At 41.6% G+C, this 27015-nt stretch overlaps 3 protein-coding genes across 5 annotated transcripts; all 3 read left to right on the forward strand.

The window, feature by feature from the left end:
• The first annotated feature begins 1640 nt into the window (after positions 1–1640).
• Positions 1641–7598, forward strand: LOC134460089 (tripartite motif-containing protein 16-like). Of its 2 annotated transcripts, XM_063212559.1 has the most exons (7): positions 1641–2373; positions 3434–3529; positions 3670–3750; positions 3945–4097; positions 4930–5089; positions 5499–5549; positions 5653–7598. In XM_063212559.1, the coding sequence occupies exons 1-7, from the start codon at positions 1795–1797 to the stop codon at positions 6534–6536; spliced, it is 2004 nt and encodes a 667-aa protein (XP_063068629.1). In that variant the 5' UTR covers positions 1641–1794; the 3' UTR covers positions 6537–7598. The 2 variants fall into 2 exon arrangements, with proteins under 2 accessions (XP_063068629.1, XP_063068630.1); XM_063212560.1 differs by lacking the exons at positions 5499–5549; positions 5653–7598 and having other exon boundaries at positions 4930–5429.
• A 2156-nt stretch (positions 7599–9754) lies between these two features.
• On the forward strand, positions 9755–16254 carry LOC134460358 (E3 ubiquitin-protein ligase TRIM47-like). The gene is made up of 7 exons (XM_063212792.1): positions 9755–10458; positions 11084–11179; positions 11289–11369; positions 12983–13135; positions 13846–14005; positions 14630–14683; positions 16214–16254. Exons 1-7 carry the CDS (start codon positions 9877–9879, stop codon positions 16252–16254), a joined length of 1167 nt encoding a protein of 388 aa, XP_063068862.1. The 5' UTR covers positions 9755–9876.
• Positions 16255–19356: 3102 nt separating this feature from the next.
• On the forward strand, positions 19357–26729 carry LOC134460090 (E3 ubiquitin-protein ligase TRIM65-like). Of its 2 annotated transcripts, XM_063212561.1 has the most exons (7): positions 19357–20023; positions 21167–21262; positions 21700–21780; positions 22082–22234; positions 24847–25006; positions 25584–25637; positions 25745–26729. In XM_063212561.1, exons 1-7 carry the CDS (start codon positions 19445–19447, stop codon positions 26437–26439), a joined length of 1818 nt encoding a protein of 605 aa, XP_063068631.1. In that variant the 5' UTR covers positions 19357–19444; the 3' UTR covers positions 26440–26729. The 2 variants fall into 2 exon arrangements, with proteins under 2 accessions (XP_063068631.1, XP_063068632.1); XM_063212562.1 differs by lacking the exon at positions 21700–21780.
• Positions 26730–27015: the final 286 nt, after the last annotated feature.

Genomic DNA, 27015 nt, shown 5'->3' on the forward strand with positions numbered 1-27015 from the left:
GTAGATGGTTTTTAATGTATTTTTATGGGCTTTTTTGCCTTTATTTCGACAGTGAAGACCGACAGGAAGCGAATGTGGAGAGAGACGGGATGGCAAATGACCCAGGCCGCATTCGAACCCTGGGTGCAACCCTTGGGCATGCAAGCCCAAATGTGGCGCCCCCTAAAATGTATATTGTTTTTATATTATGAATATTTTTTGCCCAACATTCCCAAGGTTGGTGATCATTGGTGAGCCTACTCTTTTGTGAGATGGAGGCAGCATTCAGTGCAAGTCAGAAAGAAAATGCATAATGCAATAGCCCGCACTAGTTAAAATCAATAAAATCTAAATTATGAATATTCATGAAAATATCCATTCTTTAAAAGACCCAAATGTCTGTCTTTTTGTCATTGGGCAATTTTTAGCACCCAGAATAGCCTCCTGAAGTCACATTTTAAAATCTTTTTATCAAGCTTCCAGACTTTCAGGCTTTTTTGTTCGACCTGATGGTGACCAAGGACAGGTATACTTTTGCCTCAATGTGTTTTTTGTGAGAAGCCTGCAGACGTGTGTCTGTGTGTGTGTGTGTGTGTGTGTGTGTGTGTGTGTGTGTGTGTGTGTGTGTGTGTGTGTGTGTGTGTGTGTGTGTGTGTGTGTGTGTGTGTGTGTGTGTGTGTGAGCGCGCGCGTGCGTGCGTGCGTGCGTGCGTGCGTGCCCTGTGACAGAGAGAAAGAGACAAAAGACCCACATATGCATGAGTGCGTGCGTGCGTGCGTGCGTGCGTGCGTGCGTGCGTGCGTGCGTGCGTGCGTGCGTGCGTGCGTGCGTGCGTGCGTGCGTGCGTGCGTGCGTGCGTGCGTGCAGGACACCCCTGTTTATCTCAGAGCTAAACTTCAACGTCGGCAAATAGTAGGCCTATTGTGCATCACTGGGATTATGAAGATTGTAAAGGAACCTGTGAAATGTGCTAGCAAAGCTATATTTAAATCCACCCGTTCAGTACTCCTACTCTTTGTAAGATCAAATTAGGTTCATTATAAATTAAATTCATAAAATATTATCCTAAGACAACATGACTGGAAAAAGACAAAAATCCTCTCATCAACACTAGCATGCAGGAGGTTCTTGTCAGCAGTTATAACTGGATTGGCCCCAACTACACTTTGTAGTTTAACAATTTAATGAAGAACGTTCCTTTTGCCACTGAGGGAACCTCCAAATGTTCTCTGAGGAAACTTGGGGTTCCTTCCAGAACTTTTAGGTTCTTCTGAGAAATATTATGTCCCACCACAGTGCAACTGGAGTTTCTGTAAGGAACCATCACATTTTCACTGTGCAATAACTGCCATTTTGAATGTTAGTTGAAGCGTGTCACTGAATATGCCACACAGCTCTACACCTGTTAATGCAATTGAGACAATGGAATTGACCTCCTATAGATCAACTTTGTCCAAAACACAAGTTTCCCTGGCCATAACCATGCAGACCAACTTCACAGCAAAGTACTGACACAAAAACATAAACACATGACTCAGAAAGATAGTCTTTGAGAGTCTTGCGAAAACTTCTTGGAGGAGGCTCCTCCCATTTCAGATAAAACTTACTGGGGGATGACATCTACATAACAAGCCCATTTGCTTTCAAGGGAGAGGGAGAGGCAGAGGCACACTGATCAGTTGCTTTCCAACCAGCAGTAAACAGAAATAAGAAGAAGAAGAAGAAGAAGAAGAAGAAGAAGAAGAAGAAGAAGAAGAAGAAGAAGAAGAAGAAGAAGAAGAAGAAGGGAGTTGCAGAGTCAAACAGAAGAGTGCAATGGCAGCGTCTGGTCAGAATCCCTTTAGCTGTGCAGTGTGTCTGGATACATGGAGGGATCCAGTGACTATTCCATGTGGACACAATTACTGCATGCACTGCATTAGTGCCTGCTGGGACAAAGAAGATGAGAAGGGTGTGTACAGCTGCCCTCTGTGCAGCGAGCCGTTCAGCCCAAGGCCTCCTCTGAAGAAAAACACAGTGTTGGCCGAGCTGGTGGGGAATATGAAGGTTCAGATTGTGACCAGTGTGCCGTCTGTTGTGTGCTATGCTGAACCTGGAGATGTGGAGTGTGACTTCTGCACTGGAAGAAAACTAAAAGCTGAGCAATCCTGCCTTGCATGTCTGGTTTCCATGTGTGAGACGCACCTCCAGCCTCACCTGGACGTTCCAGCATTGAGGAAACACAAGCTAGTCAAGGCCAGGGCCGGGTTGCAAGACAGGGTCTGTGCCAAACACGACAAGCCCCTCGAGGTGTTTTGCTGCACCGACCAGACCTGCATCTGCATGTTGTGCACAATGGACGACCACAAAGGCCACGAGACCACATCAGTTGCAGCAGAAAGACGTCATAAACAGGTAGAGGCCGGCCATGCATTGTCTTTATTTGGTGGTATGATACATATAATAGACTGAAAGCCTCACCATAATAATAGTACATATATAAGCATATTTTTTCTTTTCTCATAAAATGAGTGAGGAGGGAAAATATCCCTCTTTTGAAATGTCAGAATATATAATTAACTTGGGGGTTAGAGCCGGTTCGAATGAACCATATCAACGCCATAGGTCAAAGTATTGTGCAATAGTCAGGCAACAGATTTATCAGAAGCAAATTCAGTGTTTAATTTTAGTTTCTGAAATGTATGATGGCTGTCTATTCATAAATCTGCTCTTAATAATGAATATAATAAATATTAATGTAAATAAACAAACATTTACTGGTCTGACCAGAGTATTGTGACAATACTCTGAAAATAAACAACTAACAATTACACATTTACTGTATTTTTTCAAGCATTTTATGACCACAAATCAGAAAAAACACATATGAATTACAATAAAAATCCTGCAAATTTCAGTAGTTATAGTGCATATTACCCTTGACCAGTCAGTTCCAGACAAAATAGCATTTTTTCAGCCCTTTCCAAGACCTTGGCCATTCTAATGGAGGCGTGGTTGGATCCGGGTTTGAGGCTGAGTCATTTCCCAGTCCTACTGTACTCCATGAGTACGTTACAATATGCGACCTTGCCTCCTCCACTTGTGCTTGTCTCCTCGCCCTACCACCTGGCCCCTCCTCCGTGGAGAAACCGATAAAGTTTCCCAGCTGTCAGCCTAGCCACAACAACTTTTGAGGGACTGTTTTCATTCACCATCCCAATTGCAAATGAGAAGAAAGCTTTACAATTGAGCTTTTGCAAGATATTGAAATATAATGCTGTGGTCAGTGATGTCATCATGACATATTACTTCCTGGTACGAGGAGACAAGCACAAGTGGAGGAGGCAAGGCCGCATATTGTAACGAACTCCATGTCTCTCACTCCTTTCAAGTCTCCATGTTCTCCATCTTCACGTCTCCACTTTCCTATAGTAAAGGATATTTTAAAAATTACAAATAGCATGTATTATTCTAGAATCAAGTGGCGGAGACAAGGAGTCACTTCCAGCAGAAAATCCAACAGACAGTGACAACCCTTCAAACCCTGAGAGAAAGGATGGCAAATCACAAGGTAATGATTGCACTGTACAGGAATAGTCCTGGTTTTGTCATCCACTCTCATTTATTTTCAACTTTTGCTCAAAACACACACTCAACAGACTTGGTCACATTAAGCTTAAACTCTCTCCATCTTGTATATGTCTCATACAGACAATGTCAGAAAAGACACTGGCACACAGTGAGAAGATCTTCACCGAACTGATACAGTATTTTGAGGGGAAGCGTTCTGAGGTGAATGATTATTATTATTATTATTATTATTATTATTATTATTATTATTATTATTACTATGCTATGCAATTCAATGTTATTCCTTCCTTGCTATGCTGCAAGACATAATAATTCCGTAATAATTTGTTCGTATGACGAGTGGATGTGACGGTATTTACAATGAACCTGACTTTGACTTTGACTGTACATGTGAGGTGAGAGAGCTGATCTCGGCCCAGCAGAAGCAGGCTGGCCTGAATGCTGAGGAGATGGTCCAGGAGCTGGAGCAGAGGAGCACTGAACTGAAGAAAGGAGATGCTGAGCTGGCAGAGCTGTGTCATGAGGAGGATCATAGCTGGTTTCTACAGGTAGGCTACTGTCTTGCGCAGGCTAGGCATGTTGATCGCCCAAGTTTTTTTTTAAAGCAATACTACAATTGGTTGGCGAACCCAATGTCCCAGGATTCATTTTTACTGCATTAACCCCAGAACTGTTGTTTTATATGACCATGAATTGATATCTCAAGTCATTTTTTCTGGCATTTGGAAGACATTCAGTCTTAACTGATTTTAGAAAGTTATTCAAACTGTCATTTTTATTCTTTAAGTTGTTAGTTACCAGACAATGCTTGTAATTATGTCAACTGAACCCTTGCAGCCCAATGTTTTCATACCTCAGCTTGAATCTCGATGTGGCGTAGTTGAACTAAACTCTTTTGACGAAGATGACCTAGATCAGGGATGGGCAACTGGAGGACAGAGGGCCACATGGCACATGGCACATGCCCAGTGAGAGTGAATAGAAGGGCCCGCCTCCTCACTCAGTGAGACCTGTAGATGAACATTTTAAAATAATAATAATGACCAGATTTTTAAAAAAGCACTACTGAATCAACCTGTAATTTACTGTTCCTGGCCAACAGAGAACACAACTCCTTCCAAACAACTTTGGCAATGTGTAAGTAACCTGCACCTTGAAGTCAGGGATTTGCTGTCAGATTCCGTAGGCCTATGTCATGTGGGCCTCCGATGGTATAGCGATGAAAATAATCTTGCCCATCCCTGACCTAGATGAATGAAATCTTCACACACATCTTGCTTGCAAGCACGATGTTGACCTTTGAGTCTCATGACATGTATCATGACTGAGGACCTCCCTGGAGTTTCTATTGACTATGTTGGGTTTGTTCTCTCCCTGCAGAGGTTCCACACCTTCAAAAACTCTCCTGCGCTTAAAACATCACCCATCATGATTCTCACGGTGTCAAAATATTTTGAAGACCTTTCCCAATCTCTTTCTGCTTTGAGGCAAACCGTTGAGTCGACTTGTGATCTGGACATGGTAAAAATATCAGCAAAAAGTAAGAACTATGATCATTGGCTTATCACGTTATACAAATACAGGTTGTGTTATTGATGCCAAGGTTTCTAGATACACACCTTACCTTACCTCACAATCACCTAGAGGCATAGCTTACCCTAACAATAAAACAATAAAACCCAAACGGTCACTTCCACAGTAGCAACCAATATTGCAGACATATTAACTATTGCATACTACTGTTGTATCAAAATAAAATAAAAACATTTAAAATGTCGTTTTGCTATTGTAATTCGTGAATTGCTTGGCTGTACAATGTTGTGCTTTTGTAGTTAGCGTCAGTTAGTGGAATGCAAAACACATGTCGGCAACTGGTAATTTCAACCAAGTTTGCAAATCTTCACATCTAGATAATTAAAGTTGCTCTTTAAATAATTTTGTCTCAACAGTCAAAGAAATTGACATTGCAAAGCAATTGACAAGAGAAGATCTCCTCAAATGTGAGTAACATCTTTACTTCTATGGGCAAATACTACTAGGCCTGTATGAGCAAGGCTGTATGTGACAGAGACATGTAACATTGATTGTATTCAATTTTTACAGATTCCTGTGGGCTGACATTTGATCCAAATACAGCTTCCAAAGATCTTGTACTATCCGAGGGAAATACAAAAGTAACAGCCCAACAGAGCTCTTTTGGTTCTTTGGCTACCTCCAGTATTGTCCAGCCTTTTGGAACACCACAACAAAAGATGGGTGTCCTTTTCGGTTCTACCTCCAATTTTGGACAGCATAGTCTTGCTTTTGGTGGACCTGTAATCTGTGTTGGCTTCCCTAAAGTAAAAAAACAACCTATCGAGCCTCTCAACAGTTCAGGTTTCCTTTCTGGTTCTGGCTTGCACAGCCCTTCTGGTGCAGGTTCTGGCCTTTTTGGTTCTGCAGCTCCCGCTGCTTTTGGGAGTTTTGGTACTGCAGCTCCCGCTGCTTTTGGGAGTTTTGGTTCTGCAGCTATTTCCTACAAACCTACGCCATTTATTGGCATCTGCCAAGTATTGTGTGTTCAAAAATTAACCGGACAATGCTACTGGGAGATTGAGAGGAGTAACGAGAAAGAGGTTGATATTGGTGTAGCATACCAAGACATCTGCAACATGTATCCGTCGGCTCGTCTTGGACAAAATGATAAATCATGGAGTTTATCCTGTAAGTCTGAAGGATGCTCTTTTTATCACCAGGGTAACAAGACTCACATCATTGGTCTAATTCCAGGAAATAGAATTGGCGTGTTTCTTGATCACAAAGAAGGAACTTTGTCCTTCTATGATGTCTCTGATATGATTACTTTACTCCACAAAGTGTGCACGAAATTCTCAGAGCCCCTGTATGCTGCATTCTGGTTAGAGGATCGGGCGAGTTTGAAAATTGTCCAAGAAGCAGCTCCCCAGGACCTCCCCCTATTCCACACCTTTTCCACTTTTAACCCCTAGGCTGACGGGCAGGTGGGTCTGACCAATTCTCTAAATTGAAATAATTAATGTGAATTGCTTGGCGACACTTTATTACTATGTCCATTTCCACGTCTGGAGTACTCTCACTAGCCTGACTCTCGCCAAACCCTCCGCACCGTTGCTTGAGCTCACTCAAGGGCCTGGAGGACCTTTGGATTTGCCCTGCCCCCAAAGCAAAAGGCAGAAGAACCAATCAGCATCACAGGACTTTCAGAGATGTGACATAGTGTGCATTCCAATATGCGACCTTGCATCCTCCGCTTGTGCTTATGGTCTCACATTTTGCTGATGCCCCGCCTCCGTGGAGAGAACAAATCAGTTTCCCCGCTGTCAGCCTAACTAAAAGAATTTTTGGGGGACTATTCTTCATTCACCATCCAGTTTGCAAATGAGAAAATGACTTAACAATTGAGCTTTTGCGAGATATTGAAATATAATGTCAGTGACATCATCATGACGTATTACTTCCTGGTATGAGGCCACAAGCACAAGTTGAGGACGCAGGTTCGCATATTGGAACGCACACACAGTCAGAGTTGAAGAAGGGAAAAGTAAGTGAAACATGACAGTTGTTTCAATGGCCGCTCATGGACTCACTCATTACATTGATTCTGTAGTTTCAAATCTGTGAGCAGTTAAAGTGGCACCTCATTTAAAATGTCAGACCAGTGTTTCCCCAATCACATGCAAGAATTGTTATAAACCCATGCCTTCACAGACCTACGCATTTGGCATAGCTCTAAATGAGTGTTTCCTGTGGCTCTAAGAAAGCCCTAGGGGGGCATTGAGAAGGATACTGCTAAGAAGGCAAAGTGCTTAGTTGCCATTAGGGAGCATTAGTCCATTTTAGTTTTTAATACTAGGGAACATTGTAAGGCTTATGGTGAGGTCCAAGGGGTGTTTCTTCAAAAAAGGTTGAGAACCACTCCAGATGAATGTCCGTGCAGCAAGGCACAACCCATTCATCTGGTGAGAGTCAGGTTACTCTCATAGTATCAACACAGTAATGGCACCTGTCTTGTTATTGTGGATTATAAGGTGGATAGGATGTGTTGTTATCAATATCTTGTCCAAAATAAAAAAAAACGAAACATGTCATGTGTCATGTCATCACTTCATTATCCCCCACACAATAAATGTTGCCAAGAAATTACATGTCCACAAAAGAGACATAGCCCTACTTTCTGACGTAGCTCTTGTGATGGGCAAACTGGAGTGTGTGTGTGTGTGTGTGTGTGTGTGTGTGTGTGTGTGTGTGTGTGTGTGTGTGTGTGTGTGTGTGTGTGTGTGTGTGTGTGTGTGTGTGTGTGAGTGTGTGTGTGTGTGTGTGTGCGTGTGTGTGTGTGTGTGTGTGTGTGTGTGTGTAAATTAAAGTGTGTTGAGAAAGGGCAGCTTCCATCTCCGATGTCTCTGGAGGGACACCCCTGTTCATCTCAGAGCTAAACTTCAAAATAGTGATTGGGTATGCTGGAGGCCAACAGTAGGCCTATAATGCATCATTGGGATTGTGATGATTGTAAAGGAACCTGTGAAATGTGCTAGCAAAACTATATTTAAATGAACCCATTCACTACTCCTACTCTTTGTAAGATGAAGCATTAGGTTCATTAACATCAGAAAAGACAACTGAGAACATGACTGTAAAAAAAATAAAGATCATATTTATGGGATTCATTTAAAGGAGAACTTCTGCCAATTTCAATATGCTGTTGTATTGCTCACGCTACCCTTGACTTGTCACCCGGTGATGCCACATTTTTCAGCTCAGCCCTTTCCGAGATCTGAGCTATTCTAATGGGGGTAGATTTTGTTTGTTGTGACCAGGATCTTGGAAAACAGTGTGAGCATTACCACTGCATGTAGAAATTGGCTGAAGTTATCCTTTAATTAGGCCTACTAGAATAGTCCTACTATGTTATGATGTATCATTTATATGATGCATAATATAATACAATATAATATAATATAATATAATATAATATAATATAATATAATATAATATAATATAATATAATATAATATAATATAATATAATATACTGGTAATATTATTCATCACCATGCAGTATCATAAGTACATACTTCTGTTTGTTTTTTTACACCGTATAACAAACTAAACTGCCTGGAGATCGATTGAAATTTGAAAGCGTTACTGTAATCTGAAAAGGACATATCACTACCAACACAATGGGTGAGCCAACTGGGTGAATTAAGATGGCTGGTATGTGCGGACATTTGACTTCCTTGACAGCAGCACAGACGAGGTGTCCAGTCATATACAAATGTAGATCTATGGCCCTAAAATGTAGATCTATGGCCCTTTGTAAAAAAAAATAAGTTACCCCAATAACCTTCATTTAGCCACTGCGGGGGAAACTCTAAATAGCTCTCAGAGGAACCTTGGGATAACTTCCAGAACTTTTAGGTTCTTCAGAGAACTATTAGGTCCCTCCACGGTGCAACTGAAGTTTCTTGGAAGGTAGTTCGTGGTAGTTAATTGTTTCTTAATGTTGATCCAAGAAGTGTCATCCAGAATGTTAGTTGAAGTATCTCAGTCATTATATCAGACAGCTCTACACATGTTAATACAACTGAGACAATGAAAATGATGCACCTCCTACAAATCATCTTTGTTTAAAACTCTTTGTACAAATAAGCTTCCCAACCATTAAAGGGACATTGTGTGAGATTTTGTGTTGTTTATTTCCAGAATTCATGCTGCTCATTCACAAATGTTACCTTTTTCAAGAATACTTACCACCTCCATCAAATTCTAAGTATTCATTATGACTGGGAAAATTGCACTTTTCATACATGAAAAGGGGGATCTTCTCCATGGTCAGCCATTTTGAATTTCCAAAAATAGGCATTTTTAGCTGCAAAAATGACTGTACTTGGACCATACTATTAAATATTTGTTTATTACTTAGTAAACTTTCATGTAAAGATCAAATTTGGCAATAAGCAGCCCAGTTTCAATGAGCAGCATAGTTGCAGTACCTTTTTTGACAATTTCCTGCACAGTGTCCCTTTAACAGTTAACCTCAGAGCTAAGTACACAAATACATGACTCAGGAAGTCTTTTCAGCCCTATAAAAAATGTTCTGCATGTCAATACGTATGTAGACATCAGATTCTTTTTTTTATTGAACTAAGCTCTTGACGGTAAGTACACTGAGAGATGTCCTTAACTGCTCTCTGTCAAACTTCCTGCTGTGGGAGGAGGCTTCTCCCATTTCAGATGAAACTTACTGAGAAACGAAACCTAAAAGCCCACTAGCTTTCAAGGGAGTGGCAGCAGAGTCAAACGACAGAGTGCAATGGCAGCATCTGGTCAGAATCCCTTTAGCTGTGCAGTGTGTCTGGATACATGGAGGGATCCAGTGACTATTCCATGTGGACACAATTACTGCATGCGCTGCATTAGTGCCTGCTGGGACCAAGAAGATGAGGGTGTGTACAGCTGCCCCCTGTGCAGCCAGTCGTTCAGCCCAAGGCCTTCTCTGAGTAAGAACACAGTGTTGGCTGAGCTGATGGGGAATATGAAGGTTCAGAATGTGACCACGACTAGCGTGCCATCTGTTGCATGCTATGCTGAGCCTGGAGATGTGGAGTGTGATTTCTGCACTGGAAGAAAACTAAAAGCTGAGCAATCCTGCCTTGCGTGTCTGGCCTCCATGTGTGAGACGCACCTCCAGCCTCACCTGGACGTTCCAGCATTGAGGAAGCACAAGCTGGTCAAGGCCAGGGCTGGGCTGCAAGACAGGGTCTGTGCCAAACACGACAAGCCCCTCGAGGTGTTTTGCTGCATCGACCAGACCTGCATCTGCATGTTGTGCACGATGGACGACCACAAAGGCCACCAGACCACCTCAGTTGCAGGAGAGAGAGCTCATAAACAGGTAGAGGCCATGCATTGTCTTTATTTGGTGGTAAATGATACAGATAATAGGCTGAAAGCCTCACCATAATAATTTGGCCTACATATCAGTCCTGTGCATCTTTTTATTTTATCAACAGAGAAAAGAGTTAAGAGGGCATTCTTTTGAAATGTTAGAACATAGGCCTATAATTATCTTGCTTGGCCTTGTCTGGTAGAACCGGTTCTAATATTTTGGCATGAATGAATTTGCACATGAACCATATAATAGGCCTACTAATTATCTGCCCGCAGGTCCATGCATTGTGCACATCTGTACTCAGATTTACAGCAGATTTGGCAGCAGATTTACCTCAAGCAAATTACAAGTCCTGTGTGTAATTTTAGCTGTTTTATTTCTAAAATGTATGCTGCTTATTGTAAATAGTAAACAAACATTCACTGGTCTGACGGGAGTATGGTGTGTGAATAGGCAGCATATATTCTGAAAATAAACTATAAAAAATACACACTGGATCTTAAAGAACACTGCTCAAGCGTTGCAAAGCAATGCAACACATGTAGCCAGAGTTTATCAAAGACTTTTTTAAATTTAGTAAGGAGTGCGTCAAAAGATGTACAAAAGATGTAGTTTATGTGTGTTGTAGAATCAAGTGATGGAGACAAGGAGTCATTTCCAGAAGAACATCCAAGAGACAGATACGACCCTTCAAACGCTGAGAGACACGATGGGTCATCACAAGGTAATGATTGCACAGTACAATAATACGCTCCCCTCTTTTCATCCATTAATGTTCTCAACTTTCACTCAAACAGACTCTTAAACTCTCTTGATCTTGTGTCTCACTACAGACAATGTCAGAGGAAACACTGGCACACAGTGAGAAGATCTTCAATGAACTTATACAGTATTTTGAGGGGAAACGTTCTGAGGTGATTGATTGTTACTGCTGCTAATACACATGCACATTACTGTAACGATGCTTCACTTGATTAGAATGTTGTTAGAGCCCGAGTAACGAAGGTGCGTGGTGGGATACAATTGTATGCTCTTCTTCTTATTAGTAAGCTTGCCATGCGGCAAGCATACTATTGTTATTCCCCCGTTTCTTTTTTATTAATTTTCATCTATTTCTACGATCCATTCGTTTGAAGAACCGCTCAAGATAGAAAATCCGTTCAAGGACCGAAACGTTCGGCTCGGTGATCCGATTTGGATTTGTATTTTTCACAGGGGTACTTCAAACTCTGTAGCGCCACCAGCAGGTCAAAGTTGCAAGTACATTACATACATTTCAAAAACTTGGTATCCCTGAAATCCTTGGGCCAAGCTAAATCCAATGCATTCTATGACGTCATTTTCCGCCTGGAAAGTTTTTCCACCATTTTGAATTTTGTAAAAATCTATAAAAATGACACCCCGCCCACAATTTTCGTCCCATCGTCACAAACATTTTGTGAGGGCATCTTCGAACTGAAATACATCTACCCTAAAAGTCTTGTAACGATTGATCAAACCAGCTTCAAACAGGAGCCAATCAAATTTGGCGCCGAAGACGCCAAACAGGGAGTGAGCTCATATCTCGGCAACGGCTTCTTGTCTCAGAACCCAACTTTATATACATCATCAAGACTATCCCTAGACTAGAGGAAACATAACAATTTTCGTGTAAATACGCCACTAGGGGGCGCTACAATAAGCAAAAATGTGTTTTTGACCATATTGGCCTGTATTGACCTCAATTCATCAAACGCTTGGTATCGCTGAAATCCTTGGGTCAAGCCGAATCCAACGCATACTACGATGTCATATTTACCATCATGAAATTCCCGCCATTTTGACATATTCAAAAATCAATAAAAATGAAGCTCCACCCACAATTTTTTCTGCTCATCCTACAATTTTTATCAGACCACCATTGGACTATTCTGCACCTATGCTGAAATTTACAGAGCAATAGCTGAAAGCATCGGCGCACAGCAGCTAATCAAAATTGACAACAAAGACAAACACACCGTCCAAACAGGAAGTTAGCTCATATCTCAGCAACACCTTGACGGATCTTAACGAAATTTCTCACACATGATCCCACTATACCCAGAGGGTACGTACCGAATTCAGTGCAATACGGCCACTGGGGGGCCCTACAGTTAGTGAAAATGTGTTTTTGCCAATATGGTACATACCACACAGGAAGTTAGCTCATATCTAGATGGTTAACTGTATGTTGTGTATACATGAAGGGCAGGTTATGCATGAAGGGCAACGAATGCATGAAAGGCAAGGCATGCATGAAGGGCAACGAATGCAAGACGGGCAAGCATACTCCAGCATTTTCTGTGAGGAAATGCAATCTAGTTATTATTATGTTTCTTACTACGTATGATGATGGTGATTATTATTATTTCCTGTTAGTGTTCCTATTTATTGTGGCAGTGCAATTTAATGTATTCCATGTTTGCTGTGGTGTGAATTCATATGTCTAGTACATGTGAAGGAATTGTCAATGAACCTGGTTTTGACTTTTACTTTTTGCCTGTGTGAGGTGAGAGAGCTGATCTCGGCCCAGCAGAAGCAGGCTGGCCTGAATGCTGAGGAGATGGTCCAGGAGCTGGAGCAGAGGAGCACTGAACTGAAGAGAGGAGATGCTGAGCTGGCAGAGCTGTGTCATGAGGAGGATCATAGCTGGTTTCTACAGGTACTATCTTGCACTGGCTACTGTACAAAGATGAGTTTTATTTGCCACATGCAAAGTACTGAGTAAAACATGCAGGGAAATGAGAAGGGAGCAGTCCAGGGCTGCGTCCTGTGTGTGTGCATACATGCGTGCGTGCGTGAGTGCTCCTCCATATGGGGGGAAAGCGTGTGTGCGTTCATGTGTGTGTGTGTATATGTGCGTGTGTGTGGTAAAAGCTATTTTCAGTCTGTTTGTCCTGGTTTTCATGGACCTGCATCTACTTCTGGGTGGTAGCAGTTCAAACAGGTTGTTGCCTGGGTCTCAGAATGGAATTGTCATTTTTTGTTCGTCATCCACGCCAGTACATTTTCCAGCTTTCTTCCCATCACGCTCTTACCTTTTTTGACCAAGATGACCTGGAGGAAAGAGATTTTTTTCACAGACACAAGTGACAAGCCACAAGAAAACAGGCCACCAGTTAGGCCTGGGTGAAACTGAGAACTTTGCTTTAAAAAAAAAAAAAAATTGTGGTTGACATTTTTTGCATAATCTGCATCAGAATCCATGATGAACTCAATATGCCCTCGGGCCTACTTGCGGCCAGTTTTCTTGTTTCTAGTCACATATTGCAAATGCAACATTGACCTATGAGTACATAATTCATAGGTTGGTCTCTTGTTGATCTCTTGTGTTCCTATATTGAGTATCTTGTGTTTGTTCTCTCCCTGCAGAGGTTCCACACCTTCAAAAACTCTCCTGCGCTTAAGGCTTCACCCATCATGATTCTCACGGTGTCAAAATATTTTGAAGACCTTTGCCAATGTCTTTCTGCTTTGAGGCAAACCCTGGAGTCGGCTTGTGATCTGGACATGTTGAAAGTATCTGCAAAAAGTAAGAACATTAATCAGTGACACTTAACAAACTGAACAAACAACTGTATGCATAAGGAGAAGATGGATTGTAGAAACACACCCCACTTCCCAACAACCATGGGGATATTCCAAGAACCTGGCTCAGTTGTAAACCTGGTTAAGATAACCTTGAGGTAGTGGTAAATCATCTCTGTATTAGAAGGTCTTGGAGTTCTCATTTTCTTAACTAAATTACATCTCTGCTATCTATTAGCAAATGTACTCACTGTATTGTATTAGTCATGTGTATCACTTAAACATGTCCTCATGGGGGGCCCTAACAACATCACTCCTGTTAACACTTCCACAGTGACCAACAGTAGCAACCACCATTGCATTTCTAGAGTTTGCACATAGGCCTACCATACTATAACAAACAATTGTTGTCCGCTTTTGCGCTTGTAAGGTACGGGATTAATTGCTGGACAGTATTATTTTGTACCCTCTCTATTAAATTAACTTCAGTTAACGAAAGGTAGATACATAACAGTATAACATTTGTGTTTTCATGCACAAAGGAAATCCCCAGCATTACACTAAAGTTTGGTTATGCAAATGTGTGAAGTTGACTAAAATTGTGCTATAAATAATTCTGTGTCAACAGTTAAAGAAATTGAGATTGCAAGGCAATTACCATTGAGAGAAGATCTCCTCAAATGTGAGTATTATACATGTATTTCTTCCATTGGTAAATACTGTATCAGATGAGAGAGACATGTAATAGCGTATTAATTGTAATGGCTCTCAATTCTTTCAGATCCCTGTCGACTGACGCTTGATCAAAACACAGCTTCGAAAGATGCTGTACTATCTGAAGGGAATACAAAAGTAACAGCCCAACAACACACTGGTTTATCTTTTGGCTTCTTTAGCAAGGTAGCAGGTAGCTCCACATTTGATCAGCCTACAGCACAACCAAACACAGGCAGCCTTTTTGGTTCGACAGGTTCCTCCGGTTTTGGTCAGCCTACAGCACAACAAAACACAGGTGGCCTTTTTGGTTCGACAGCTACCTCCGGTTTTGGCCAGCCTACAGCGCAACAAAACACAGGTGGCCTTTTTGGTTCGACAGCTAGCTCCAGTTCGACATGTAGATTCACATTGGGCCAGCCTAAAGCACAACAAAACACAGGCAGCCTTTTTGGTTCGACAGCTAGCTCCGGTTTTGACCAGCCTACATCACAACAAAACACAGGTGGCCTTTTTGGTTCGACAGCTAGCTCCGGTTTTGACCAGCCTACAGCACAACAAAACACAGGTGGCCTTTTTGGTTCGACAGGTAGCTTCACATTTGGCCAGCCTAAAGCACAACCAAACACAGGTGGCCTTTATGGTTCGACAGCTACCTCCGGTTTTGGCCAGCCTTCAGTACAACAAAACACAGGTGGCCTTTTTGGTTCGACAGCTACCTCCGGTTCAACACGTAGCTTCACATTTGGCCAGCCTAAAGCACAACAAACCACAGGCAGCCTTTTTGGTTCGACAGCTAGCTCCGGTTTTGACCAGCCTACATCACAACAAAACACAGGTGGCCTTTTTGGTTCGACAGCTAGCTCCGGTTTTGGCCAGCCTACAGCACAACAAAACACAGGTGGCCTTTTTGGTTCGACAGTTAGCTCCAGTTTTACCAAAATTCCAACTGATCGTTCTACACAAGGTTCAGGTACCCGTTTTGGCGCTTCAAATGCTCGTCCATTTCTCTTCTGTCAAGTGTTGTGTGAACAAGGCCTGACTGGACAGTGCTACTGGGAGGTAGAAAGGAGTAATGCGAAGGAGGTCGGTATTGGTGTAGCATACAAAGACATATGCAACATTGAATTTAGCCGACGTTTAGGATTGAATGATAAATCATGGAGTTTGTCCTTTAAGTCTGAGGGATGCTCCTTTTTGCACCATGGTAACAAAACTGACATAATCGGTCTAATTCCAGGAAATAGAATTGGGGTCTTCCTTGATCACAAAGAAGGAACTTTGTCCTTCTACGATGTCTCTGGTATGATTACCTTACTCCATAGAGTACACACCAAATTCTCACAGCCCCTGTATCCCGCATTTTGGTTAGAAGAGGAAGAGGCATCTATACAAATTCTGAATTCAGGCCTCACACCAAATAATTCGTTTGGGCAGGCCTAAGGCTTCTAGCCTGACTCTCGCCAGACCCTCATGTACTGTATTTCCGCTTTTTGAGCTCACAGGAGTGGGGGATCTTCAGATTTGTTCTGCTCCTGAACCATCTTGTGGTAGACTTTTAATTTTCATTTTATGTGACATAGTCAAAGTTTAAATGTAGTGGAGAAGGGAAAAGATAAGTGAAATATGACAACAGTGACCGCTCGAATGGACTTACTCCCAAACATTGATTCTGTAATCTGAACTGTATTTTTGAATCTGTGAGTCGTTGAAGTAGCAGCTCATTACAAATGGCAGCCAATTGGTCTCCCCAATCATCTGCAAGGATTTTTTAAAATAAAACCACGCCTTTGGAGACCTACGCATATTGCATACTTCCAGATGAATGTTCGTGGAGCAAGGCGGAACCTATTCATGTGTCAAGAGGCCGCTTACCAGGCTTTGGGTTCTAAGCGGAATTCAATTTGAGGGACCCACGTCTATCAAGAAGGGTTCATTTGATTTAGAGATCATCTATTCATACTGCATAACTGTAAATTGATTTGTGTATGGTGAATGCCATGTGTTCTGTTGTCACTTCAAGCTATACTCTATACCATCTTAAATGTTTGCAAGAAATGACTTTTCCACAAAACTGTTTTCATGTCTGATTCGCTGCTTTGCCCATTTTGCATACAAGATGGTGTTTTTATTAAGTACATGTTAGCCTGACAGTAATGGCGCCTGTCTTGTTATTGTGGATTATAAGGTGGATGTTTTCTTATCAATATCCTGTCCAAAATAAAAAAGGAAACATGGCATGTGTCATGTCATCACTTTATTATCCCCCACACCATACATAACATGTTTCCTAGAAATTACATTTCCACAAAACAGACATAGCCGTACTTTCTGACGTAGCTGTTGTGATGGGCAAGTGTGTGTGTGTGTGTGTGTGTGTGTGTGTGTGTGTGTGTGTGTGTGTGTGTGTGTGTGTGTGTGTGTGTGTGTGTGTGTGTGAGAGAGAGAGAGAGAGAGAGAGAGAGAGAGAGAGAGAGAGAGAGAGAGAGAGAGAGAGAGAGAGAGAGAGAGAGAGAGAGAGAGAGAGAGAGAGAAAATGTGTGTTGAAAAGGGCATCTTCTTGATTTGCTGTGCCCCAGTATGAGTTTCACAAAAAAAAAAATCCTACCTTGGAATTTAGCTCAAGTTTAGCATACAGAGTAATCTACAGAATGCGCACAAAATAGCACAAATGCAGAACTTGCAATAATATAATTAATTTACAAGCTTTTTCAAATAAATAACTGCAAAAACGTTTTGCACACTTGCATCATCTCTCGGTGCCCTACTGTGCCCCTGTATAGCATTAGGTCAGCTGACGCCCATGATTCAACTTCAACGTCGTGATTGGGTATGCTGGAGGCCAACAGTAGGCCTGTAGTGCATCATTGGGATTGTGATGATTTAATCTCAAGGAACCTGTGAAATGAGCTAGCAAAACTAGATTTAAATCCACCCATTCACTACTCCTACTCCTGTAAGATCAAGCATTAGGTTCATTAACAGTAGAAAAGACAACTGAGAGCATGAAAAATAAAGATCATATTTATGGGATTCATTTAAAGGAGAACTTCTGCCAATTTCGGTAACACTTTACAATAAGGTTACATGAGTAATGATGGAATAATGTCTGAAGTAATGACTGATTAATAGTGAATAAACATGTGATTCATGTATGCAGTAATGCCTACTCCATTAGTAATCAATACATAATGATGAATGACTCATGATTGGAATAATAATGATTCACTATGAAGTAAATGTGATATATCAGGGGTTAATTAAGGGTGTGAGATCCAAATGTTAATAAATCATGTGTTAACATTGCGGAAAAAGATCATACCATATCTTTCCGATCATATATGAATCAGACCTTAGTTAACGGTGCAATCGGAATTACTGACCATATGTTTCCATTATTACTGCACCGTTAACTATAAGGTCTGATTCATATATGATCGGAAAGATATGGTATGATCTTTTTCCGCAATGTTAAGACATGATTTATTAACATTTGGATCTCACACCCTTGATTAACCCCTGATGTACCACATTTACTTCATAGTGAGTCATTCATCATTATGTGTCGACTACTAATGGACTAGACATTTCTGCATGCATGAATCACATGTTTATTCACTATTAATCAGTCATTACTTCAGACATTATTCCGTCCTTACACACGTAACCTTATTGTAAAGTGTTACCCCAATTTCAATATGCTGTTGTATTGCTCACGCTACCCTTGACTTGTCATCCTGTGATGCCACATTTTTCAGCTCAGCCCTTTCCAAGATCTGAGCTATTCTAATGGGGGTAAATTTTGTTTTTGTCATGTCCCCATGACAGGATGAAAAAGGCTAAGTCCAGGGTAGTGTGAACATTACAACGGCATGTGGAAATTGCCTGAAGTTATCCTTTAATTACTTGAATAGGCCTACTATGTAATATGATGTATAATTTATATGATGCATAATATAATATAATATAATATAATATAATATAATATAATATAATATAATATAATATAATATAATATAATATAATATAATATAAAATAATATGAAATAAATGAAGGTTATTGGGGTTACTTAATTTTTTACAAAGTAGATACCGATATTTAGGGCCATAGAAGACTCACCTCATCCATGTTGCTCACCTCACCACCTCATCCATGTTGCTGTCAACAAAAGTTGAATGTCCGCACGTACCAGCCATCTTAGTTCAGCCAGCTAGCTCACCCATTGTGTTGGTAGTGATATATCCTTTCCAGACTACCGTTACGCCCCCCCCCCCACAGAGCAACTGAAGCTTCTTTTAGGAACCTTCACATTTTTACTGTGGTACTTAATTGTTTCTTTATGTTGATATAAGAAGTGTAATCCAGAATGTTAGTTGAAGTATCACAGCCATTATATCAGACAGCTCTACACATGTTAATACAACTGAGACAATGAAAATGATGCATCTCCTACTGTACAAGTCAACTTTGTTCAAAACTCTTTGTACAAATAAGCTTCCCAACCATTAACAGTTAACCTCAGAGCTAAGTACACAAATACATGACTCAGGAAGTCTTTTCAGCCTTATGAAAAAATGTGCTGCCTGTCAATACGTATGTAGACATCAAATAAAACTTCCTGCTGTGGGAGGAGGCTCCTCCCATTTCAGATGAAACTTACTGAGAAACGAAACCTAAAAGCCCACTAGCTTTCAAGGGAGTGGCAGCAGAGTCAAACGACAGAGTGCAATGGCAGCGTCTGGTCAGAATCCCTTTAGCTGTGCAATGTGTCTGGATACATGGAGGGATCCAGTGACTATTCCATGTGGACACAATTACTGCATGCGCTGCATTAGTGCCTGCTGGGACAAAGAAGATGAGAAGGGTGTGTACAGCTGCCCTCTGTGCAGCCAGTCGTTCAGCCCAAGGCCTCCTCTGAGTAAGAACACAGTGTTGGCTGAGCTGGTGGGGAATATGAAGGTTCAGATTGTGACCAGTGTGCCGTCTGTTGTGTGCTATGCTGAACCTGGAGATGTGGCGTGTGATTTCTGCACTGGAAGAAAACTAAAGGCTGACCAATCCTGCCTTGTGTGCCTGGCCTCCATGTGTGAGACGCACCTCCAGCCTCACCTGGACGTTCCAGCATTGAGGAAGCACAAGCTAGTCAAGGCCAGGGCTGGGCTGCAAGACAGGCTCTGTGCTAAACACGACAAGCCCCTCGAGGTGTTTTGCTGCACCGACCAGACCTGCATCTGCATGTTGTGCACAATGGACGACCACAAAGGTCACGAGACCACTTCAGTTGCAGCAGAGAGAACTCATAAACAGGTAGAGGCCATGCATTGTCTTTATTCGGGGGTGAATGATACATAGGCTGAAAACCTCTCCCTGATAAATAGGCCTACATATGGGGCGTCCTCATCTTTTTATTTTATCAAAAGAGAAAATGAGTTAAGAGGGAAAATGTGGGTAGTCCTCTTTTGAAACGTCAGAACGTAGGCCTATAATTAATTAACTTGCTTGATTTTGTCTGGTAAAACCGGTTCTAATATTTCGGCATGAATGAATTTGCTCATGAACCTATATGCCCACAGGTTCAAGCATTGTGCAAAAACTGTATTCTGACGACAGATTCACCACAAACAAATTATAAGTCCAGTGTTTTAGCTGTTTTATTTCTAAAATGTAGGCTGCTTATACTAAATGGTAAAGTAAATAACCAAACATTTACTGGTATGACCAGAGTATGTTTTGTGAATAGGCAGCATATATTATGAAAATAAACAATACAAAATGCACACTGGAAGTCAATACTGCCTTACAAAGTGCGGTAACTATGCCAACAATAGATCTGAGAAAAGTCATTTGAAGTATTGGTATTTGGTTGGATACTGTAGTTCGCCTACTGCAAATTTGACAAAGTAATATCTCTAAAACGCCAACATATTTGGACCATAAGGCTTTGTCACAACTAGATAAAGGAGGTATAATTAGACTAATTAGACTATTTTCAGTCTAAACTCAATTTTTTTTTAAATGTTTTTTTAAGGGGCTTTTTAGCCTTTATTCAGACAGGACAGTTGAAGAGATGACAGGAAGCAAGTGGGAGAGAGAGAGACGGGGTAGGGCCGGGAAATTACCCAGGCCGGACTCGAACCAGAGTCGCTCGCGTTAACGCTCTGCGCCACAGTACCCTACAAACTCAATTGTGACAAAAGATGTACTACACTTCGCCTTTAGGCAGAATACTTCTGCGATATCAGCCTGTCCAGTTAGGTAGCAACACTGAACTGATTTAAGCTGCTGTGGAAATTTAAGAAGTAACGGTGGGTGCCGTGATAAGCCAGTTTCAAGTCTGGCCCGAGTCCTTTCCCAGTCCTACTCCGTGTCTCTCAGTCGTTTCCTTTCTCCATGATCTTCCTATTGTAGTAAAGGCCGAAAACGTGCATAAATAGTTTGTGTGTATTCTAGAATCAGGTGATGGAGACAAGGAGTAATTTCCAGCAGAACCTCCAGGAAACAGAGACAACCCTTCAAAAGCTGAGAGAAACGATGGCTCATCACAAGGTAATGATTGCACTTTACAAGAATAACAGTCCCTCTTTTCATCCATTGCTGTTACATACACACAAACTCAACAGACTCAGTCAATTAAGCTTAAAGTTATACTGTCCCATTTTTGGAAATAAGCTCATATTACACCTCCCCTTGACTTAAATAATTAGGTTTTACCTTTCTCCTGTACTTTCAACAGTTCTCTGAGTACTGAGTACGTGCAAATTTTACCTCCAAGCTAGCAGTTAACATTGACTCCTATGAGACCAGTTTCCCGCCAGCTGGTCTCATAGTTCTCAATGTGAGCTGCTAGCATGTTAAGGTTGGAAGTACAGGAGAAAGGTAAAACTCAATCATTTAACTCAAGGGGAGGTGTAACATGAGCTTATTTCCAAAAATGGGACAGTATCAATTAAAACTCTCTCCATCTTGCACGTCTTATTATACAGACAATGTCAGAAGAGACACTGGCACACAGTGAGAAGACCTTCACCGAACTGATACAGTATTTAGAAGGGAAGCGTTCTGAGGTGAATGATTATTACTGCTGCTAATACTGCCTGCACAATACTGTAATTATGTTTCTCTTGATTAGAATGTTGATAGGACACTATGAGACCTTATTGTATTTGCTTTTATTATTATGAATTATTCTTATGTTTCTTGCTATGATGCTTACGACAATTATTATTTCCTGTTATTATTCCTTGTTATTATTTATTGTTGAAGTGCAATTCATGTTTGCTATGGTGCAAATTTGTATGTCTAGTGTAGGCTATGTGACTGTATTGACAATGAAGCTGACTTTGACTTTGGCTTTGCCTGTGTGAGGTGAGAGAGCTGATCTCGGCCCAGCAGAAGCAGGCTGGCCTGAATGCTGAGGAGATGGTCCAGGAGCTGGAGCAGAGGAGCACTGAACTGAAGAGAGGAGATGCTGAGCTGGCAGAGCTGTGTCATGAGGAGGATCATGTCTGGTTTGTGCAGGTACTGTCTTGCACTGGCTACTGTACATGTTTGAATTGTCACATGCATAGAATTAAACTAAAACATGAGGTTAAATTAGAAATCAGGCCTGTGGTCCTCACAAGGGAGCAGTCCAGGGCCTCGTTTCCCGATAACGATGGTTCTTAACCTTACGTGTGTCGTTAAGCAGTGATCCTACGAATGTTCTTAGATTTCCTACGACTGTTTCCCAAAGACACTCGTACATGAACGCGCGTGCACAGCCTCTAAGATCATTCGTAGCGTCGCTCTTAAGGATCGCTGTCCACATATGTGGTGCTGAAGTGTCCTCGGAGTGAACTGCGCCGTCATCTGCTGCTAAACCATTTACAAAATGTAAGGCGTGTGTCAGTATCAAAAGTTGTTTTCTATAAGGGTGGGACTACATTTGTAGCAGTTCGCAACTATCGACAGGAGTTATTGTTGGCAAATGAAATAAAATGCACCCACACAATGAAATCATGCAAAACCATGAGCTACACCGCGGTTAAACCAGACAAAGCGCGTGCAGTTGGCTACCGTGCTTAATATTTAATAAGACAAGTAGGCCTAGGAGTTCCAAATTGGGATGTGCATTTGGGGAGCGGCGCGCAAAGTACCGCGCACTCAAGGCTTTGACAACTGTGAGGAACATTTTGCACGGCAGTCTGCTGTTATTAAAATAAAAAATCTACACGAATCCCCATCGCTGCCTTTTTTATGTCATAGCTTACCCTTAGCCTACAACTATCGTGTCTTTTCTGCGGCGCCTTCCCTTTCTTAGGGTACTTGAAAATTAAACCGTTTTTCTTTTTTATGTTTCGGTAGTGGCCTTCCGACATCACCACTCTTGTCTCTTATCGCCGAAGCCCCCTATTTATTTTGCGTGTGGATGCATTGTTCTTGTTCACGAAGCACCCACACAAATTATGATTGATCACAGTTTAATAATGCCCTGATTTATCCAATACAGCTGAACTATTTTACTGCCTGTAAAATATTTTCCAAACACATTGCTTTTATTTTATACACTTACACAATTAATGTTACCTTCTTATTTTCGTTACAGTGTCAACTGTGGTGCCATGATATTTACACTCCCGTCATAAAACATCAACTTGAAGCGCAAGTTTCCTCTATATTCCTGTGGGTGTCTCCACTGTGCCATGCCGTTACGATCAATCTTAGCGCGCTAAGACTACTCAAGACCACTCGTGGATTTCTCTTAGAGTTACGTGTCAACCTGCGATGGTTCTTTGCTAAGTTGGCTTTGGGAAACGCTCCGTGAGCTCTACGATGGTGTTACGTGTGAACTTAAGTAGCACGTAGCGTTAAGTAGTACTTAAGGCCCTTTCGGAAACGAGGCCCAGGGCAGTCTCCTAGTGAGTATGTGTGTGTGGGTGGGGTGGATCTAGCTTTCTCCACCTTCTTTGCTTTTGACCAAGATGATTTAGATGAAGGATAATCTGCAGACATAATTGCATTTTTTTGTGATTGTCATTTTTTTGCAGAATCTTCAAGTTGAGGTCTTGAAGAAGCTACTCAATGCTTCAGAAAAAGGGAAAGCTTTATGTATTTTATATGGCCAAGAGGAGCTTTCAGATCTCTTGTTTCGACTTACAAGTAGACTAAAGCTGGGCATACACTGTGCGACTTTTGCCCTGATTTTGCCACCATTTGGCACTCACACAACTTCTTGGGAGTCGAGCCGATTTCTTGCTCAATCACAGGTCAATCGTGAGTCTCGCATCGTGCAGTGTACATGGGGTAATGACAAGCAATTTCGCCTCACAAGCGTGCAATCGCAGGGTCGCAAGAAAATAAAAAATGTTTGAAATCCTGGTCGTGGCTTGTGCGTAAATCGCACAGTTAAAGCAGTGCTACGACCCGATTTGACACTTCACATGCACAAATGAATAGGGCCGTGCAATTCGCTGTTGAGTGCGACCTCATCTCCACCTCAGGTGCCCATGTTCCCTCCTCTGCAGACTGGGGAAACATGCCTGTCGCGTCGCACAGTGGAAGCATTTGGCTCGCATCCGACTGTCGGCTCGTATAGTGTGAGGACGTGAGTCGTGAGATGTGAACTTTTAAATAGTGAAATTCCATCGTGCAGTGTGAGCAGGAGCTTAATACCCACGAGTGAAAATATCGCACAGTGTATGCCCGGCTTTACTTCAGTACACATAAATAAGGTCACACATTTTTCAGATATTACCAGATTAGCATGTGTAAGATATCATTGTAAAGCTTAGTGTGATGGAGTGGCCATCACTAGGGTTGTGAGTGTGCTGTCTGACTGCCATGCCAATGAGCCTGGCTCTTTGGTGTAGAGGTCACAGCCCCAGTTTAGTACCCCTGGAGGTTTGGGTTTGAGGCCCGGCGGAGCAACTGTTCTCCCCTTTCCCTCCCCTCTCCACTCAAGATCTGCACTTTCATTGCACTGCATCAGAATCCATGATGAACTCAATATGCCCTTGGGCCTACTTGCAGCTTGCTTTCTTGTTTCTAGTCACATATTTCAAATGCAACATTGACCTATGAGTACATAATTCATCAGTGTTGATCTCTTGTGTCCCTATATTGAGTATCTTGTGTTTGCTCTCTCTCTGCAGAGGTTCCACACCTTCAAAAACTCTCCTGCGCTTAAGGCTTCACCCATCATGATTCTTGATGTGTCAAAGTATTTTGAAGACCTTCGCCAATCTCTTTCTGCTTTGAGGCAAACAGTTGAGAAGGCTTGTGATGTGGACATGGTGAAAATATCAGCAAAAGGTAATAACAATAATCTGTATAATCTGCACACTGTATATATAAGGAGATGATGGTTTCTAGAAACACACCCCACTTCCCAAAAACCATGGAAGCTTTCCAAGAAACTATGGGAGTATTCCCAGGCTCAGTGGTAAACCAGGTTAAGGTAACCTTGAGGTAGTGGTAAATCATCTAATTGAAGATTAGATGATTAAATTATCATTTAACCATGTTCTTGGAATACCTCCATGACTATCCTACAGAAGTTGAATAACAACATCGTTCCTGTTAACACTGTCACAGTGACCAACAGCAGCAGCCACCATTGCATTCCCATACCTTAAACATACTAAATCAAACATGTTTGTTCTTTTACACTTGTAAGGGATTCATTTCTGGACAGTACTATCTTACACCCTCCCATTCAATTCACTTCAGTCAATGAAAGGCACAGCAGCATTTGTATTGTCTTGCACAAATTGCATTCCCGGAATTACATTATTTCAAAATTATATTGATATTTCAAGTTTGTTTATGCAAACCAAATGTATGTGTGAAGGCAACTAAAGTTGTGCTTGAAATAATTCTGTCTCAACAGTTAAAGAAACTGAGATTGTAAGGCAATTACCAGCGAGAGAAGATCTCCTCAAATGTGAGTAATACTTTGTCTATTTCTTCCTGGCAAACATCATATGAGCAAGAGTGTTTTAGAGATATGTAGGCCGAGTATTCATTTGAAATGGTTCTCAACTCTTCCAGATTCCTGTTGGCTGTCACTTGATGGAAACACGGCCTACAGAGACCTGATACTCTCTGAATTGAATACAAAAGTTATGGCAACAGAACACAGACGTGGAATTGGAGGTGGAGGTTTCAGTTTTGGTACGCCATCTTCTTCACTTTTTGTTGGTGCACCTGCACCTGCACCTGCACCTGCAGCTGGACTTTTTGGCTTAAGTTCTCAAGCTTCAACTGGTCGATCTCAGCCATTTTATGACCGTCAAGTGTTGTGTGTGCAAGGATTGTCTGGACAGAGTTACTGGGAGGTAACAAGGAGTAATGCGAAAGGGGTTGCTATTGCTGTAGCATACAGAGACATCTGCAGCACAAGTCGTTTTGGATACGATGATAAGTCGTGGAGTTTGTCCTGTTCATCTGAAGGGTGCTCCTTCTGGCACCATGGGAACAAGACTGACGTCATTGGTCTCATTCCTGGAAATAGAATTGGAGTCCACCTTGATCACAAAGAAGGAACTTTGTCCTTCTATGATGTCTCTGGCATGATTACCTTTCTCCACAGAGTATGCACCAAATTCACAGAGCCGCTGTATCCTGGATTTTGGTTAGAGGAAGGGGCGTGTTTGAAAATTATGAACGAAGGTGTCAACCCAAATGATTTGTTTGGGTCACCACCACATAGTGTGTTTGGTCAGGCCCATGGATTGGGGTTCTAAACAGACTTTGGAGCACCCATGTCTATTGACAATGGTTGATATAATATACTGTATATATACCATCTATTCATATTGCATAACTCTAAATAGATTTTTCTGTGGTGAATGCAATGTGTCATGGTTGTCATTTCATTATGGGCTACTCTCCACCATCTTAAATGTTTACAAGAAATGTCTTTCTCAAAATGTTTTTTTTTTGCACACCATATGGTGTCATTTACATTGTCATTTTTCGAAAATGTGTTTATAATGTTGCAGTATATTGGTTTAGGTGCAATTTTGTCCTCAAAATAAAGCAATAAAAACATTCAGCTATAAATGATCAATATTTATTTCACCCTTATAAACTTCTAATATTGTCTCATGCTATCTCATATTGCTCAAGACTTTTTTTTTTTCATTTCCCCGTATAAACATTAACCATGTCTGAAGGGCATGTGATAGGGAGCAGTATACAGGCATGCCAACAAGCCAATCGACCTTGCTTTACCAGATTAAAAAAATAAATAAACAGACCTCTAGGTATACTGGAGTCTGTGATAACGTGAGACACTGGGAGATGGGCATAGGGGGTGG

This window comes from Engraulis encrasicolus, chromosome 12, assembly GCF_034702125.1.
Source record: "Engraulis encrasicolus isolate BLACKSEA-1 chromosome 12, IST_EnEncr_1.0, whole genome shotgun sequence".
NCBI classification, from domain to species: Eukaryota; Metazoa; Chordata; class Actinopteri; order Clupeiformes; family Engraulidae; genus Engraulis; species Engraulis encrasicolus.